This window comes from Dermochelys coriacea, chromosome 24, assembly GCF_009764565.3.
Source record: "Dermochelys coriacea isolate rDerCor1 chromosome 24, rDerCor1.pri.v4, whole genome shotgun sequence".
Taxonomy (NCBI): domain Eukaryota; kingdom Metazoa; phylum Chordata; order Testudines; family Dermochelyidae; genus Dermochelys; species Dermochelys coriacea.
This window is the reverse complement of record NC_050091.1, coordinates 14,390,918-14,408,394: the sequence shown is the minus strand read 5'-3', so window position 1 is coordinate 14,408,394 and position 17,477 is coordinate 14,390,918. Positions and strand designations below refer to the sequence as shown.

At 51.1% G+C, this 17,477-nt stretch overlaps 2 protein-coding genes across 13 annotated transcripts in view; one reads left to right on the top strand and one right to left on the bottom strand.

Annotated features, from left to right (window-relative positions):
• Positions 1-17,477, top strand: part of LOC122457361 (sialoadhesin-like) — a 53,688-nt gene that overhangs the window by 781 nt on the left and 35,430 nt on the right. Inside the window, exons 1-4 of one of the 2 annotated variants that reach the window (XM_043501948.1) lie at positions 8,174-8,292; positions 9,072-9,078; positions 9,789-9,862; positions 11,094-11,447. In XM_043501948.1, the coding sequence (XP_043357883.1) occupies positions 8,199-8,292; positions 9,072-9,078; positions 9,789-9,862; positions 11,094-11,447 (529 nt within the window). In that variant the 5' untranslated portion in view covers positions 8,174-8,198. Of the gene's footprint in view, positions 1-8,173; positions 8,293-9,071; positions 9,079-9,788; positions 9,863-11,093; positions 11,448-17,477 lie in introns of those variants that run through there. The other variant, XM_043501947.1, reaches the window with a different exon arrangement.
• LOC119847905 (sialoadhesin-like) overlaps positions 1-17,477 on the bottom strand; it is a 36,090-nt gene that overhangs the window by 12,009 nt on the left and 6,604 nt on the right. For 8 of the 11 annotated variants that reach the window (XM_043501940.1, XM_043501944.1, XM_043501937.1 and 5 more), the window contains 4 exons: positions 16,467-16,563; positions 16,042-16,081; positions 15,649-15,755; positions 14,698-14,788 (listed from right to left, as the gene is read on the bottom strand). In XM_043501940.1, coding sequence (XP_043357875.1) covers positions 14,698-14,788; positions 15,649-15,755; positions 16,042-16,081; positions 16,467-16,563 — 335 coding nt within the window. Of the gene's footprint in view, positions 1-13,532; positions 13,780-14,697; positions 14,789-15,648; positions 15,756-16,041; positions 16,082-16,466; positions 16,564-17,477 lie in introns of those variants that run through there. The other 3 variants (XM_043501943.1, XM_043501945.1, XR_006276867.1) reach the window with 3 other exon arrangements.

The following is a 17,477-nucleotide window of genomic DNA, read 5'->3' as shown; positions in this document are numbered from 1 at the left end:
TTATTCACTACAGAACGATGGATTTCAAGTGATTGTAAGCAGTGAGAGTAGAAATCAAAGTTGGTTACCTGAGAAATAAAAGTAAAATCGTAATCTGAGTTCTCTAAACTAGACAGGATTTGAACCAAGTCGTGTCTCGTGCTGATAGACAATACAAGCAGGGCAGAGCTCCTCCCCACCTGAGACTCCCCCTCAGGCTAGGACCCCCTCCCCAATTCAGTCTTTGTCCTCCAGGTGTGTTTCCAGGTGTTGGATTGTGGGGGGAGTGAGGCCAAGTGATGACGTCACTTCCCCTCCTTTAGAGTTTCTTCCAGGTTGTTGAAACCATCTTTTGCTATGACATGAATGAAGCAGCCTCCATTGTCTATGTGCGCCCTCTCAGAAGTCTCCATTGTATAGGGTTCCTGGGAGGGTGGATTCCTTTAATGCTCCATCAGCCTGTCTGGCCGCTCCACTGTTGTAGGTGAAAGGCTGGTGGTGGGGGTAACGACTTGCCTATGAAGGGAGCTACCCCAATCTCCAAGCAATTGTCTGTAAACAGCCATGTGTGTTGGGACAAGGGAAATGAGATCCCAAGCTGTTTGTCTGGTAAAGCGGAATGTTTCTCCAGCTCTTCTGCCTGTAAAGCAGACAGAAGAAACCTGTCAGCCTATGATGGCTGAAGCTTTATCAGTTAACCCAGAGCTGATTCTGGATACAACTAAAGCCCAGGAAGGAAGTGGTCCTGAACTTGTGTTTGCTAGGGATGATGATATTGTAACTAAGTTGCATCCAGTTGATGTCATAAATAGCTCCCAGAGACCAAGCAATTCTGGTGCTTCTATTTTGCCTGTGGCTAGTGTCTTGCTGGGTTAAGATATGACAACCTTGTCTGATCAGGGTGCTATCATAGCCAGGACACAAGGAAAGCATGAAGGTGATTTGACTGTTACCCGCTGACAGTGTGGAAACTTGTAACAAGGAAGAAAATGCTTCTAATCTTTTGATTAGAAGTCTAGCAGTTTACCTGAAAGGGGGTTGTGTAAAAATCCTCCTGATCTGCCAGAGGTGATTCTGAACGTCTGTGAAACGCAGAAGGAGGTTGGTGACTTGTCCGTTGTGCCAAAGTCAGTTCTGGACATAAATAAAGCTCAGAAAGGACCTGTTGCAGTGCATGATATCGCAAAAAAAAAGGAATTTCTGGGTGAAGTCTGTGAAAAGGAATCGTTTCCATTGATCCTTAATGGGCCATTGTTGGTAGTAAACAGTCTCTCTTCTGGAGAAAGGTTTCAGAGTAGCAGCCGTGTTAGTCTGTATTCGCAAAAAGAAAAGGAGTACTTGTGGCACCTTAGAGACTAACAAATTTATAAAAAGAAAAGGAGTACTTGTGGCACCTTAGAGACTAACAAATTTATTAGAGCATAAGCTTTCGTGAGCTACAGCTCACTTCATCGGATGCATTTCACGAAAGCTTATGCTCTAATAAATTTGTTAGTCTCTAAGGTGCCACAAGTACTCCTTTTCTTTTTGCGAATACAGACTAACACGGCTGCTACTCTGAAACCTGTAACAAATTTATTAGAGCATAAGCTTTCGTGAGCTACAGCTCACTTCATCGGATGCATTTGGTGGAAAAAACAGAGGAGAGATTTATATACACACACACAGAGAACATGAAACAATGGGTTTATCATACACACTGTAAGGAGAGTGATGTAGATGTAGAAGCCCTCTACACCAACATTCCACACAAAGATGGACTACAAGCCGTCAGGAACAGTATCCCCGATACTGTCACGGCTAACCTGGTGGCAGAACTTTGTGACTTTGTCCTGACCCATAACTATTTCACATTTGGTGACAATGTATACCTTCAAATCAGCAGCACTGCGATGGGTACCCGCATGGCCCCACAGTATGCCAACATTTTTATGGCTGACTTAGAACAACGCTTCCTCAGCTCTTGTCCCCTAATGCCCCTACTCTACTTGCGCTACATTGATGACATCTTCATCATCTGGACCCATGGAAAAGAAGCTCTTGAGGAATTCCACCATGATTTCAACAATTTCCATCCCACCATCAACCTCAGCCTAGACCAGTCCACACAAGAGATCCACTTCCTGGACACTACGGTGCTAATAAGCGATGGTCACATAAACACCACCCTATATCGGAAACCTACTGACCGCTATTCCTACCTACAGGTTTCAGAGTAGCAGCCGTGTTAGTCTGTATTCGCAAAAAGAAAAGGAGTACTTGTGGCACCTAGAGACTAACAAATTTATTAGAGCATAAGCTTTCGTGAGCTATAGCTCACTTCATCGGATGCATTTGGTGGAAAAAACAGAGGAGAGATTTATATACACACACAGAGAACATGAAACAATGGGTTTATCATACACACTGTAGGAGAGTGATCACTTAAGATAAGCCATCACCAACAGCAGGGGGGGGAAGGAGGAAAACCTTTCATGGTGACAAGCAGGTAGGCTAATTCCAGCAGTTAACAAGAATATCAGAGGAACAGTGGGGGGTGGGGTGGGAGGGAGAAATACCATGGGGAAATAGTTTTACTTTGTGTAATGACTCATCCACTCCCAGTCTCTATTCAAGCCTAAGTTAATTGTATCCAGTTTGCAAATTAATTCCAATTCAGCAGTCTCTCGTTGGAGTCTGTTTTTGAAGCTTTTTTGTTGAAGTATAGCCACTCTTAGGTCTGTGATCGAGTGACCAGAGAGATTGAAGTGTTCTGCAACTGGTTTTTGAATGTTATAATTCTTGACGTCTGATTTGTGTCCATTCATTCTTTTACGTAGAGACTGTCCAGTTTGGCCAATGTACATGGCAGAGGGGCATTGCTGGCACATGATGGCATATATCACATTGGTAGATGCGCAGGTGAACGAGCCTCTGATAGTGTGGCTGATGTGATTAGGCCCTATGATGGTATCCCCTGAATAGATATGTGGACAGAGTTGGCCACGGGCTTTGTTGCAAGGATAGGTTCCTGGGTTAGTGGTTCTGTTGTGTGGTGTGTGGTTGCTGGTGAGTATTTGCTTCAGATTGGGGGGCTGTCTGTAAGCAAGGACTGGTCTGTCTCCCAAAATCTGAGAGAGCGATGGCTCGTCCTTCAGGATAGGTTGTAGATCCTTGATGATGCGTTGGAGAGGTTTTAGTTGGGGGCTGAAGGTGATGGCTAGTGGCGTTCTGTTGTTTTCTTTGTTGGGCCTGTCCTGTAGTAGGTGACTTCTGGGTACTCTTCTGGCTCTGTCCATCTGTTTCTTCACTTCAGCAGGTGGGTATTGTAGTTGTAGGAATGCATGATAGAGATCTTGTAGGTGTTTGTCTCTGTCTGAGGGGTTGGAGCAAATGCGGTTATATCGTAGCGCTTGGCTGTAGACAATGGATCGAGTGGTATGATCTGGATGAAAGCTAGAGGCATATAGGTAGGAATAGCGGTCAGTAGGTTTCCGATATAGGGTGGTGTTTATGTGACCATCGCTTATTAGCACCGTAGTGTCCAGGAAGTGGATCTCTTGTGTGGACTGGTCCAGGCTGAGGTTGATGGTGGGATGGAAATTGTTGAAATCATGTGGGAATTCCTCAAGAGCTTCTTTTCCATGGGTCCAGATGATGAGATGTCATCAATGTAGCGCAAGTAGAGTAGGGGCATTAGGGGACAAGAGCTGAGGAAGCGTTGTTCTAAGTCAGCCATAAAAATGTTGGCATACTGTGGGGCCATGCGGGTACCCATCGCAGTGCTGCTGATTTGAAGGTATACATTGTCACCAAATGTGAAATAGTTATGGGTCAGGACAAAGTCACAAAGTTCTGCCACCAGGTTAGCCGTGACAGTATCGGGGATACTGTTCCTGACGGCTTGTAGTCCATCTTTGTGTGGAATGTTGGTGTAGAGGGCTTCTACATCTACATCACTCTCCTTACAGTGTGTATGATAAACCCATTGTTTCATGTTCTCTGTGTGTGTGTATATAAATCTCTCCTCTGTTTTTTCCACCAAATGCATCCGATGAAGTGAGCTGTAGCTCATGAAAGCTTATGCTCTAATAAATTTGTTAGTCTCTAAGGTGCCACAAGTACTCCTTTTCTTTTTGTAAGAAGAGTGATCACTTAAGATGAGCCATCACCAGCAGGGGGGGGGGGGGGGAGGAGGAAAACCTTTCATGGTGACAAGCAAGGTAGGCTATTTCCAGCAGTTAACAAGAACATCTGAGGAACAGTGGGGGGTGGGGTGGGGGGGAGAAATAACATGGGGAAATAGTTTTACTTTGTGTAATGACTCATCCATTCCCAGTCTCTATTCAAGCCTAAGTTAATTGTATCCAGTTTGCAAATTAATTCCAATTCAGCAGTCTCTCCTTGGAGTCTGTTTTTGAAGTTTTTTTTTTGTTGAAGGATAGCCACCCTCAGGTCTGTAATCGAGTGACCAGAGAGATTGAAGTGTTCTCCGAATGGTTTTTGAATGTTATAATTCTTGACGTCTCATTTGTGTCCATTTATTCTTTTACGTAGAGGCTGTCCAGTTTGACCAATGTACATGGCAGAGGGGCATTGCTGGCACATGATGGCATATATCACATTGGTAGATACGCAGGTGAATGAGCCTCTGACAGTGTGGCTGATGTGATTAGGCCCTATGATGGTGTCCCCTGAATAGATATGTGGACAGAGTTGGCAACGGGCTTTGTTGCAAGGATAGGTTCCTGGGTTAGTGGTTCTGTTGTGTGATTGCTGGTGAGTATTTGCTTCAGGTTGGGGGGCTGTCTGTAAGCAAGGACTGGCCTGTCTCCCAAGATCTGTGAGAGTGATGGGTCGTCCTTCAGGATAGGTTGTAGATCCTTGATGATGCGTTGGAGAGGTTGGAGGGGCTGAAGGTGATGGCTAGTGGCGTTCTGTTATTTTCTTTGTTGGGCCTGTCCTGTAGTAGATGACTTCTGGGTACTCTTCTGGCTCTGTCAATCTGTTTCTTCATTTCAGCAGGTGGGTATTGTAGTTGTAAGAATGCATGTGTTGGTGCCTAGTGGCCAAAGTCTTTCAAATGAAAATGAATCCACTGAATTTGCTTTGAAAAAATCCAGTGTGAATAGCTTTGAGGAGACTTCAGATGGAATAAAAATTATTAGGGGGTTTAAACAGCCCTATAAGCTTAACCAGCTTGTCGGGGAGACAATGGTGTTGGGACAGGACTGTCTCCATGTTGAGTCTTTGCATAAACAGTCTGAATCTCAGGTTCAGAGGGAAGACCGGACAGCTGACTCTGCAGAGCAGGAGGACAGTTGTGCAGTTAATCTCTCGAGAATACTGGGGATGGCAGGAAAAGTCTCACAGTGGACCTGACATCTGATTCCATGTGGAAGCTGAGGTTGGTAAGGGAAGAACAAAATAACCTTGAGTAACATATTGGTGAAAATGGATGGTATCTCTTTAAGATGGTATTGCCGGTATCAAGCGGAGTACCCCAGGGGTTGGTCCTGGGGCCAGTTTTGTTCAACATGTTTGTTAGTGATCTAGAGGATGGTGTGGATTGCACCCTCAGCAAGTTCGCAGATGACACTAAGCTGGGGGGAGAGCTAGATACACTGGAGGGAAGGGATAGGGTCTAGAGTGACCTAGACAAATTGGAGGATTGGGCCAAAAGAAATCTGAGGTTCAACAAGGACAAGTGCAGATTCCATGACTTATGAGGAGAGGCTGAGGGAACTGGGCTTGTTTAGTCTGCAGAAGAGAAGAGTGAGGGGGGATTTGAAAGCAGCCTTTAACTACATGAAGTGGGGTTCCAAGGAGGATGGAGCTCTGCTGTTCTCCGTGGTGGCAGATGACAGAACAAGGAGCAATGGTCTCAAGTTGCAGTGGGGGAGGTCTAGGTTGGATATTAAGAAACACTATTTCACTAGGAGGGTGGTGAAGCACTGGAATGGGTTACCTAGGGAGGTGGTGGAATCTTCTTCCTTAGAGGTTTTCAAGGCCCAGCTTGACACAGCCCTGGCTGGGATGATTTAGTTGGGGTTGGTCCTGCTTTGAGCAGGGGGTTGGACTAGATACCTCCTGAGGTCTCTTCCAACCCTAATTTTCTATGATTCTATAGATAGAGGAGGTGTCCTGAATGGATACTCTCAGTTGTGTCTGGCCAGAGGCAGCATTGTTACACCCTACTGGACAAGGAGGAAGGGAAGGATTAAACCTTGCAAATAAAAGCCACAGGTTAACCCTAAAATACCAAAACCCCAAGGAAGTGATTAAACTGAAAGCTGATGTTAAGGAAGACCCTGAGGTCAAGAAAAAGCTACAAAGATGCAAAAGGGATATGGAACAAGCTGACCTAAAGAATGATTTGTCTAAACCAAAAGCTTGGCATGACAAAAATAATTGTAAATGTTCACATGTGATAGAACTGATGTTAATGTTGTTGCTAATTATTGTAACTAACTTGTCGCTGATACCAAGAACTGTAAAAATGTGCATGATCTTTTGGAAAAACCCTTGAGCATGTTAAGACTGGTGCATAATAGAAACCCTTATGATTATGCTGTTTGGCTCAACAAGAGCACACTTTGCGTTAAGCCTAATGTTGTTGAGGTTTCACAGCTAATACATAGACATATTTCTAAAACTTTCAACAGCAGAAAAACCACTACAAGCTTGAACTGCTGTGCACAAAAGGAAACTGAGGTACAACACTTCACTGCCTTCATGGCTGAATACCAGAGAAGTGCTCTCTGAAGAATGGCTATGTTAAGTTAACACCATAAACTAAACTCTGGAATCGCTAAAGTGTTTCATGAAGTATGGACTAAGTTTCTGGCTGGGGCCAAAGCGTGCCTCAATAATTTGGCCTTACAAAGAATTCAATATAAACACAGCTCATATCAATGTTGGATGGTCCTTAAGGTGTATCCAGGAGCTCTAATTTCACCCTTCCACACCAGTCTCACCTTGGGGGTGTGACTCATGGCTAGAAAGGGTTAAACATCCTTCAAAATAACATCCTTCAAAAGACATGTAAGGAGAGAATTTTTGTGTATTTACATATGTATGAGTAGGGTCTACAATGTAATCAACAGTCCCTGTCTATGAATTCAGAGTAGCAGCCGTGTTAGTCTGTATTCGCAAAAAGAAAAGGAGTACTTGTGGCACCTTAGAGACTAACAAATTTATTAGAGCATAAGCTTTCGTGAGCTACAGCTCACTTCTGTAGCTCACGAAAGCTTATGCTCTAATAAATTTGTTAGTCTCTGAGGTGCCACAAGTACTCCTTTTCTTTTTGTCTATGAATTATAAATGAACTGTGAACATGGGGATATCTCGGAATTCATCTCTTTGAAATATACTGTGAATGGTGGAGGAAGAAACAAATGGCCTTATGATCATTCGTATAGCTAAGTACCAGTGATGGACCTCCTTCAAAGTCATCCTAATTACCTTTTGTTCCCTGAGGAAATCCCTACTCCACAAAGAGGACATGAAATTGTATAAAAGAACTTTGGGTCCTGATTCTGCCATCTCAGATCTGCCTAAGCTGCTTCAGGGGAAGTTTGAGTTGCAAGATTGAGGTCCCAGTTATATTGGTATGCCCTGAATGTGAGATTTGGACATTGGACTATAAACTATGAGCTAGTTCTGAAAACTCTTTGCGGCTACAAAGCTCATCTCTGCTATGAATCTGCACCCAAAGGAATTGAACTCGGGTCTGTCTATATATTGATCTTTTAACCAGACTCTCTCTCATTTTTTTTAATACATTTTAGTTTAGTTAATGAGAATTGGCTGTAGCATGTATTTGGGTAAGATCTGAAACATTCCTTAACCTAGGAGGTGATGTGTCCGATCCTTTGGGAGTTGGTAGAACCTGTTCTCTTATATGATGAAATAAGATTTACAGAAATGTTTGTCATATTTGACGTGGGTACCGGGGGAGGCCTGAGGCTGGATCACTTTAAGGGAACTGTTTGGACGCCTGAGTAACCCATGAGGTAATAAAGATGTTTTATGCTGTCTTGGTGAATCTAAGTGTTGGAATATCCACCAGCTTTATGGGGATTGTCTGCCCCATTCTTTGCAGTTCACCCTAATTGAGTGACCACAGCTGGCTCCCTACCAGGACCCTGGTCACAACCATGAAGACTCTATCATGGTTCTCTTTCCTCCCCTGAGCCACTAGCCACTCACGGCGCCTGGGGCTACTGCCACAGATGTAGATGAACACGATTACTAGTTACCTGCCCCAAGCTCCATGCTCTTCCATTAGTGTCAGCGGTGGGATCAGAGCGGAGTCCCAGCTGCTGGCCCAGGTAAGAGCCGCTGTTCTTTGTTTGGGGGCAGAATGATTCTTCGCATCTCTAAATCACTGAAAGGAGATTAAATGGTGAGAGATGCTTATGGGAGGGGCCCTAGCTGAGATCGGGGCCTGGTGAGCAGAGGGCTGCATGGACATAGCGAGCGACAGTCCCTGCCCCAGCTGGGATCAGGGCCCTGTTGTGCCAGGTGCTGCCGAGACACACAGCCAGAGATGGCCCTGGCCCAAAAGAAATGGCAATTAAAATAGACAATAGGGGGGAGAAAAAATTAAGTACAGACCAGGGAAGTGAGTCGCTCATCATCGTACAGCAGGGCCATGGCACATCTAGGAGGAGAACCCACAGTCCTGGGTCCCAGTCTGTTCAAGCCACTAGTCCACAGCAGTTTGTGCTAGCCCTGTCAATATACAGGGTGCTTCCCAAACACGGTGTGAGACCCGCTCCCTGTCTGACGAGCTTGTGGCGTAAGATACGGGGACCGAACATGGAGGGGCAACATCGTCCTGCACTGTTACATGGCTGCCGTGTCCCACCCCCGAGCAGGCTGTATTTCACTGCTGGTTGAAATGCTTAATGGCTGGGCAGATTGTGAAGGGACCTGAGGTCATGGGGGGGAGAACACGTCGGATGGAGCTACTGTTCAGAGAGGGAGCATGGTATTTGGGTTAGGGCTGGGAGCCAGGACTCATGGGTTCTATTCCCAGCTTTGCAAAGGAAAATTTGTTTTCAGACCCACGAGGGCCCTCACACCCTTGCTGGCCCATTGCACCATTACCCAGAGAATACATTCAAAGCAGTTGGGTAACATCAGACACTGGCTCTACCCAGGATGTGGTCACGGATACACACAGAGACGGGCCCCTGATAAACAATCCAGTTCACGGAGAGGAAGCACTAGGGGTGCGGAGCTGCAGGATGGTCCAAGGGGGCTTTGTAGGGGGGGCTCTCCCCTCACAGTCAGGGCTGACCTCTGCTTTTGGTACTTTCCTGTTCCCAGCTGAGACACTGAACCCCGACCCTGCCCCCTTGTGCCTGTGCTAACCTTCCCCCCATGGCTCTATCCCAAGGGGTCAGGACATCTCCCTGGGTCCCTGCCACACTCCAACATGGTTTCTTCCCTTCCTTCTCCCTGAATCTTCCCGCATGTGTCAGCTCCACATGGGAACCTTCCTCCGGTCCTGCCCTGAAACCATCCTCCGATTTGCTGTGAGCTGCCAAAGAGCCACGCGCCCCTCCCCAGAGGTGGGCTCATTGCACCACTGAGGGGTGAGATTTGAATACACGGCCTACAAAGCATGCGGGAATGGAAATGAAATGGATCCATCGGGCCAGTCTCCAAGCCTGATTCCCTTCCAGTTAGGAAATTCTTTTACGAAGGGTGTAAAATAGCTGGTCGTGCAGCCGATCCCGTGGCTGGATGCCATCGCCCAGCGCAGACGAGCTGTCACCCAGAAATGCTGCAGGTGAATCGATTCCCGGCCCCTTTCCCCTCCCAGGCCGGCTGAGCGCTCTGCGCTGGATGGAGATGGCCTTGGTGCTGATCCCTGCCTTTTGCCTCCTGAGCGGTGAGTAATTCACACAGATGCGACACGCTGTCAGCCAGGGGACAGATGGGGAGCGTTTCCCCAGCCCTGGGAGTGCGTCTACACTGCCAGGAGGGCGCTCGGAACCGGGTTCCATCGCAGGGAAGTCCCAGCCACTCGCACCAGCGGCTTCTGTTCAAGCCTAGGGGGCTTCTTGCCTTGAACCTGACCCCGACCCCGAGCGGCCGGGTCCTCGCTGCTAGTTTCACCCCGGTGGAGAACATGCCTGGCTCTCATGGCAGAGTCAGCCTGGTCTAGCCCCAGCCACGCTGGGCTGAGCAGCGAGGGCCTCAGCTGCTCTTGTTCCCAGGGCTGCCGTTTTCCCTGCGCCACGTCCTGCCTCTGGGCTTCTTGCTGTCCCGGCGAGCTGGGGCGTCTCCTGGGCTGGCCTGGAGAGCTCTGCTCCCTGCCCGTCCACCCAGCTCCGGCCTGGCTGCCCCTGCCCACATCTGCCCCTGGCTCCTGGTGCACGGGAAGAGCCTGACCCCTCGCTGATGGGGCTCGTCCTGCAGTCAGGGTCTCCGGAGCCTGTGGACCACTGGGGGTGGGGGGGGGGGGGGAGATGAACTGAGGGTGGATATTGGGGGCTGAATTGAGGGGAGATGGGGGTGAACTGTGGGGGCAATGGTCAGTTTAATTGAGGGGAGATATGGGGGTCTGAACTGAGAGGGGTTAAACTGAGAAAGAATGAGGGGGCTGGGTGAATGGGGGCTGAATTGAGGGAGGCTGGATGGAAGCAGGTGGCCTGGGGAGCTGAGCTGAGTGGATGTGGAGGGCTGAACTGAGGGCGGGGGTGAACTAATAGATGCAGAGGGTGGACTGAATTGAGGGTGGCTGGGCAGATGTGGGGGAGGGGGTTGGCCTGGACTGATGGGAGAATGCGGGGGGTCAGGAGTGATTCGGGAGCTGGGGTGATTAATTGCTGGGCACGGGATGGGTTAATGTTGGGGGGAGCATCTCCAATCTCCCCTTCTCCAGTTCACAGGGGAGCACTGGCTGGGCTCTCTGTCACCCCCAAGCCAGTAGAGGGTGGGGGGCTCAGACAGCCCCACAACACAACATCCCCGATTGTGTTTTAAAGCCCCTGGTTTGGGGGGCTGAGCTGATGCTGGCCTCTCCCAGTGGGATCTGTGCCTCAGCCCAGCCTGCAGGCGGATTCCTCAACTCGCTGGGGCCGGGCGCTGGCCTGATCCCCGATTCCTGTCCCCAGCAGGTGCCTACGCCCAGGAGTGGGGCGTGACACTCGCACCAGGGCCCCTCGCTGGAGGGACCGGCTCCTGTGTGACCATCCCCTGCTCCTTCACCTACCCCGCAGGGCGGACAGTCAGTGCCGTGACCTGGACATGGGACAGGGATCAAACCATCCATCACTTGGCTGAAGTTCATGTCCACGCTGCCTACAAGGGGCGCGCCCGCTATCTGGGGGACCTGCAGCACAACTGCTCCCTGTGGGTGGCGGGGCTGCGCCCCGGCGATCAGGACACCTACGGCTTCCGGTTCCATGCAGCGGGCGATGGCAGGACTGACAGCTGGACGAGTGACCTGGTACAACAGCTCAGTGTCTCTGGTAACCAGGTTTCATCCAGCACCCCCAATTCAATGCATGGAGAAACACACACACCCATCCATTTCTGTCTGAAATCCTTTTCCTAGCTCTGTGCAGCCCTGTTGTGTTGAGTGCCTCGCAGACACAGTGAGAGACGGTCCCTGCCCTCTTGTGCTCCCAGGTTAACACAGCCCCGTGGGGTACACTGGGATGGAGAACTGTGGGACTCCCTGAAACCTCTTTCCCTTTAGCAGGGGCTCTCTGTGCCCCCCATTTCCCTCTGTACCAGGGTCCCCCAATATAACCACTAGTCCAGGGGTCCTCTGGAACCCCCACTCCCTCCTCCCCCCTACCAGCTTCCCGGATGTCAGGGGCTCAGTCTGCCCCCATAATCCAGGCCCCCCTATTAGCTCCCCATGCCGGGGGCTCAGTCTGTGGGACACTGGACAGAGATGAGCTGCGGGGGTGGGGAGGCTGGAAGGCCGATCCTCAGATCTACCATCAATTTCACTTTGGGGCGCTGTGCTGCAGGGAGTTCGCGGGGGGGTTCTCCCTGGCAGTCAGGGCTGGCCCCGATGCCCAAATGTGACTCAAACGGAGCAAAGGCTTGAATGTGGGTCTCCCACAGTTCCGGGGAGCCGGGAGGGCCTGCCCCACCGCCCCATTGGTTGCTTTGGGTCTGTCTCTCTCTGGGGTTTTTTTATAAAAAAAAAAACAACAAAAAACTGGTCTCGGTTTCACCCCGTCACAAAACAAAATCAAACACCGAGCCCCACCCCAGCCCTGCACACAGGATCCACACAAGGCTGCCCCCTTGATCTCTAGATCTCAACACGACGCCATTCCCTGGTGTCCTCCCCATCCCGCGCTGTGTGCACCCCGAGATCCTTCGCTCCTTGGACCCCCAGCAGAGGGTGCCATTGAGGTGCCCGCCAGCCCCGGATTCTCACATCTCCCCAGGGGTCTGGGAATTGATTATTTTGGTACTGCCCCATGAGGTACCACCTCCAGGCCTGATTTGGAGCAAACGCCCCAATGGCTGAAAACCGAGCCCCTCTGCAGCAACTGAAGTTCAGCATCCGACAAATTAAACCACCCCCAGGATTGCGGAAAATCCTGGGGCAATTGCTCCTGTCCAGACAGCCCCAGGGCTCGCTTGGCTGCTCGTCGGGGGGAGTGGGGTTTTGCTCTGTGTTTGTACAGCTCCTGGCACGCTGTCTCATGTGCGGTGTGCCTACGTGTTACCCCCATACACCAAATACACAATACACGCGGGTTAGGAAATACACTGGAGCCGGGCTCCGTGTCTCCCCGAGAACAGGGGTGGTGCTTTATTCGGAAGTGGGAAGAATGACAACCTGGGGGATCCAGCCTCCTGCAGGACGGGGTGAGCCAGACGCTGCTTAGCGCAGAAATCTTAGCCCCGGACAATGAACCCATTGAGTCAGCGAAACCTGGCTCTCCCCGTTAGATGAGCCAGGGAAAGTGACTAGCCATGAACTGAGGGATAATTTGCTGCTGTTGCTACACTCCTGTAGGTGAGTGAGAGACAGAAGGAGCCGGAGCTGTTCAGTTTCTCTCGAAGAAGGCAGAGAGATGCCTGGGTCCGGGTCTATCAGCAACTGTCTGGGGAGGAGATTCCAGGGAGCAGAGGCTGGTTAACCCACCCCACAAAGGCAAAGCAAGCTCCGATGGCTGGGGGATGAAGCCAGACAAATCCAGACTGGACATAAGGGGCACGTTCTTCCCAAGGAGAGGACTTGACCCTCGCAACAACTATCCCAGGGAGGGGGCAGGTTCTCCAAACCTTTGAGTCCTTCCATGGTGATCGGGTGTCTCACTAAAAGCCCCACTCTAGCTCGACCCCAGATCTGGGCTTGAAATCTGCAAAGGGGGCAGAGTTAAGGGCACACATGCAAAGGGGCGGAGTAAATGGCATTCTAGCTTGACCCTCCCCGCCCCCTCCAGATCTGGGCTGGGTGCAGGGACCCCTGGGAGAGATTCTCCAGCCCAAGCTAGGCACAAGGGCAAACTGGCCGTGCAGAACAGTCCCTGGAGATGTATGGATTGATTCACCAAACCCTCCAGCCCTGCAAACTGCTACAGTTTGATTGGAGGCTATTTACTTTGTAGATTTCAACACGTGATGTTGCCGGTTTGTGTTTTAAGAGAGATGAGATGGGGGAGGTAAAATCTTTTCCTGGCCCCACATGGGGGGTGGCGCTAGGTGAGCCGCAGCTGGATGCTAGCGCTTAATAACAGCATATTCGCAGGTGAGGTCGGTGGCAGGCTCCGCTCTCCAGGTGGGATGCTGCAGCTGGATGGCCGAATAGTGGACCTCATCCGGGTCACCCTAGGGCAAAGAATAATAATGAAAATGCCTGACTCTGATGGACTGGGAGCTTTATGTCAGCAGAACTCAAGGTACGGCTGGGGAAACTGACACACCAGAGGAAGTGACTTAGCCAAGGCCACCCACCAGGCAGGTGGAAGAGCCAGGAAGAGAACCCAGGCGTCCTGTGTCTCAGGCCAGTGCTCTATCCGCTAGACAACGCTGTCTCCTAAAAAACAACTCCTCCCCCTCACAATTTTAGCCTTGATGATCATTACAGCATCAGGCATTCTGGAGACCCCTTATATCGACACAAAACACATCGGCTAAGGGTGTAACCTCCATAATGGGAGATACACATGGAGGATAACAGCCCTACCACTGCTGCTGGGTAATGGAGCAATTCCTTTAGCTCCACCTTGGGGACAACAGCTCTGCTACTCCTGCCATCTAATGGAGCAACTCCATCAGCTCAAAGTAAAGCTGCTACATAGTCACTAGCAGTTGGATCAGACCTGGTGCCCCCTACAGGGGAAAGGCCCCAGACCCCATTGGATGAAATATTGCTGCAAATGCCTGCTGCCCAGAGCTTGTCCCATTGCCTCAGGCGATACAGAGCCCCTGCTCCAGGGCGCTCTCCTCTTCATGTCACCTCCCAGCCCCGTAACTCAGCCTCCTGCCCACCTCTGTGCCCTCCAGCTGCTGGGCGATGCCCCATCCCCTGCCCAGCAGCTGTGCTCACCCTGACCCAGAGCACCCAGCCCAGCCTGATTTTGCTGCCACTGGGAGCTGATCTCACAGGGGGCAGACCTGGGATACAGCCCAGCAGTCCTGACTCTCAGCCCCCTGCCCCCACTCTAATCACTAGATCTCATTCCCCTCCTGGAGCCAAGGATAGAACCCAGGAGTCCTGGGCCCCATATATACAGAGTCACTCACATGCAGTACTCTGTCAATGTTCATGGGCTGGCTGTAGATGTGGGATTCCCCAGTGCCATCCGGAGAGCCTGGGCACACCTCGGTGGGTGCGCTGCCGTGGAAAGAGAGAACGTTAGGGGGCCTGGGGATGGCGTGAGAGCATTTGGGGTGCCAATGTTGGGTCGGCTGCAATGCCGTGGCTGGGGATTGGACAGGCTGCGTTGGTCAACAGTGTAGAATCCCTGTGGGTCAGTGGCTGGGCGTGGACCCCTGGGCTAAAGCACCCCAGACCAGACATGAATCATGGATTTGGGGAATGGGAAATGGGGCCTTTCCCCTCTAGGGGACGCTGGCTCCAATCCAGCCCCGGAGCAGGGGACTGGCTAGCTTAGGGTGGGGAGGGGGGACAGGGAAGGGGCCTTTCCCTTCTAGAGCAGTAGTTTCCAAACTATGGGGCACACCACCCTAGGAGGACATGGAGGAACTTTCTGGGCAGCATGGCCGGGCCAGCCTCCTTGGGGGGCAGGGAGGGGGCAGCACCCAGCCCCGCTTTGCCCCACCCGCAGCTCCAGCCCCAGTCCCAGCACCGGCCTTGAACCCAGCTCCTGACCGCATCTCTGTCCCAGCTCCCGGCAGGGGAGGGGGAAGGGGTACGGACAGATTCCATTATGGATAAGGGAGGGTGCAACGGAAAATGTTTGGGGACCCCTGTCTGGGGAGTGCTGACTCCGATCCAGCCCCTGCCCCGAACAGGGCTCATCCCTCCAGCAGGGACACACACACTTACACAGAGCAGGGCTCATGTCCTCCAACAGGGGGCACCAGGGACACACACACACACACACACACACGCCAACCTACCCCCCTGCAGGAGGCGTATCAAGCTCACCCTTGGCCACGTTCTCCTAACATGTGGGCACCAACCCACACCCAACCCCTGCACAGTAGCTCACAGCCAGGCCCTGCTGTTACCTGGGGGGCCCGGGTGGGGCCAGGCGGGCTGGCTTCCCCATGCCATAGTGCTGGGTGTTCTCATAGATGCGTTCAGACATCGGGGTCTCCTCCGGGCCTGGCTGGTCCTGCAAGGCAGGCAGAAGTGAGGCCGCGAGCCACTGCTCTGGGACTGCTCAGTGATGTTTAATAACAAAGGAAAATGCGTATAAATGCCCCCCCCCACCCCCCGATAAACTACCCAGGGGATTGGAAAGACCTTCTGTCCTGCTCGGGGGAGGGGAGTTTTATTATCCTGTTTTCTGGAGGGGTAAACTGAGGGACAGAGTTCATCTAAAGTCATGCAGTGAGTCAGCAACAGAGCTGGTGATAGAACCCAGGAGTCCTGGCTCCCAGCCCCATTGATGCACTTACCGGATCGCTGCTCAGTCCCTGGCGTTTGCTCTGCCTCTTACTACAAATAAAGGAGACCAACAGCTCAGAGGCAAAACGGCATCTGCTTCGGTTCAGGAGGGGAAGGAACAGGACAAAGGCTCCCACAAAATAGAACCTCCTGCCTGGGCTGGACCCCTGCTCTCCTGACCACCAGCCCCGCCGTTTAACCAGGAGGCCACCCAGCCCTTCCCAGGCCCCTTCGGGTGTCAGGTATCTGTGTGGGACCCAACCACCACCATTCAATCACCTCCCCCGAACTGGGTTTCGGTGCATCCGAACTGGCTCTGCAATTCTCACTCCCGGATTGCATGGGATTCTCCGGCAAAGGCCAGGGAGGAGGCGCTGGGGATTGCCAGACGACCCGAGACACGGATATCACCCGTTTGCAAAGCAAGCGCAAATACCTCCAAGCTATGACGCCGATCAGCCCCACCAGCAGCAACAGGACAAGCGCAACTGAAGGTCCTAGGATGTACGTGGGAGCCCGCACAGGGGGGGTGACTGGAAAGGAGAAAGGAGCGTTATTGGATCAATCCTGCAGCAGATTTTTGACCCTCTTTTGCTGATGGATGGCAGCCGGGTAACAACTCCACAGTGACAATGTGGAGTCTGATGGCACCTTAAAGACGAACAGATTTATTTGGGCATAAACTTTTGTGGGGGCTGTAGCATGGGGTTGCATCTTTCCCACACTGCATCAACCTCAGTGAATTCTACTGATCTGCTGCAGGAGCAAAGTGAATTTGGCAGGATTTGAACTTGTGGTTTTTGAGACAGCTGCTCAGATGCGAAGCCCTCCCGTCCCAGCACCCCCAGCCTCCTCTATAGGTTGTGCTGCCCAGCTGGATTACATATCCCATGATGCACCACTATCTCCCCTCTTGGTGATGGGAAGGGTGCCTCATAGGAATCCACAGCCAGGGTGCATCATGGGAGATGTAGTTTCAGAGCCTTGTATCCTCATTCTCCACTATAGGCCAAGGTGTCTGTCTGGACTACATCTCTCAAGATGCACCACCAGCTCCTTTCTTGGTGAGGGAAGGGCGTGCATCATAGGAATGCTATGCCAAGGTGCATCATGGGAGATATAGTCTAGCTAGAGATCCTGGCCTACAGAAGAGAATGGAAGCACAAGGCACTCAAACTACAACTCCCATCAGGCCATTTCCAATTGAAATATTTCTGTTTTTGACATGTCTATGAAAATTGGAGATTTGCCACTTGGGGGAAAAAAACCCATTTCATGGCCAGCTCTACTAGAAATTTTGGGTTTTTTTAAATGAAAACCAAGATCTCACAAAATCCCATCATTCCATGTGTGTCATAGGAGTCCTTCGGTGTGATGCATCATGGGACTTGCAGTTCCTGTGCCTCACGTTCTCAGTCTCCTCTGTCGGCCGGGCTGTCTGGCTGAA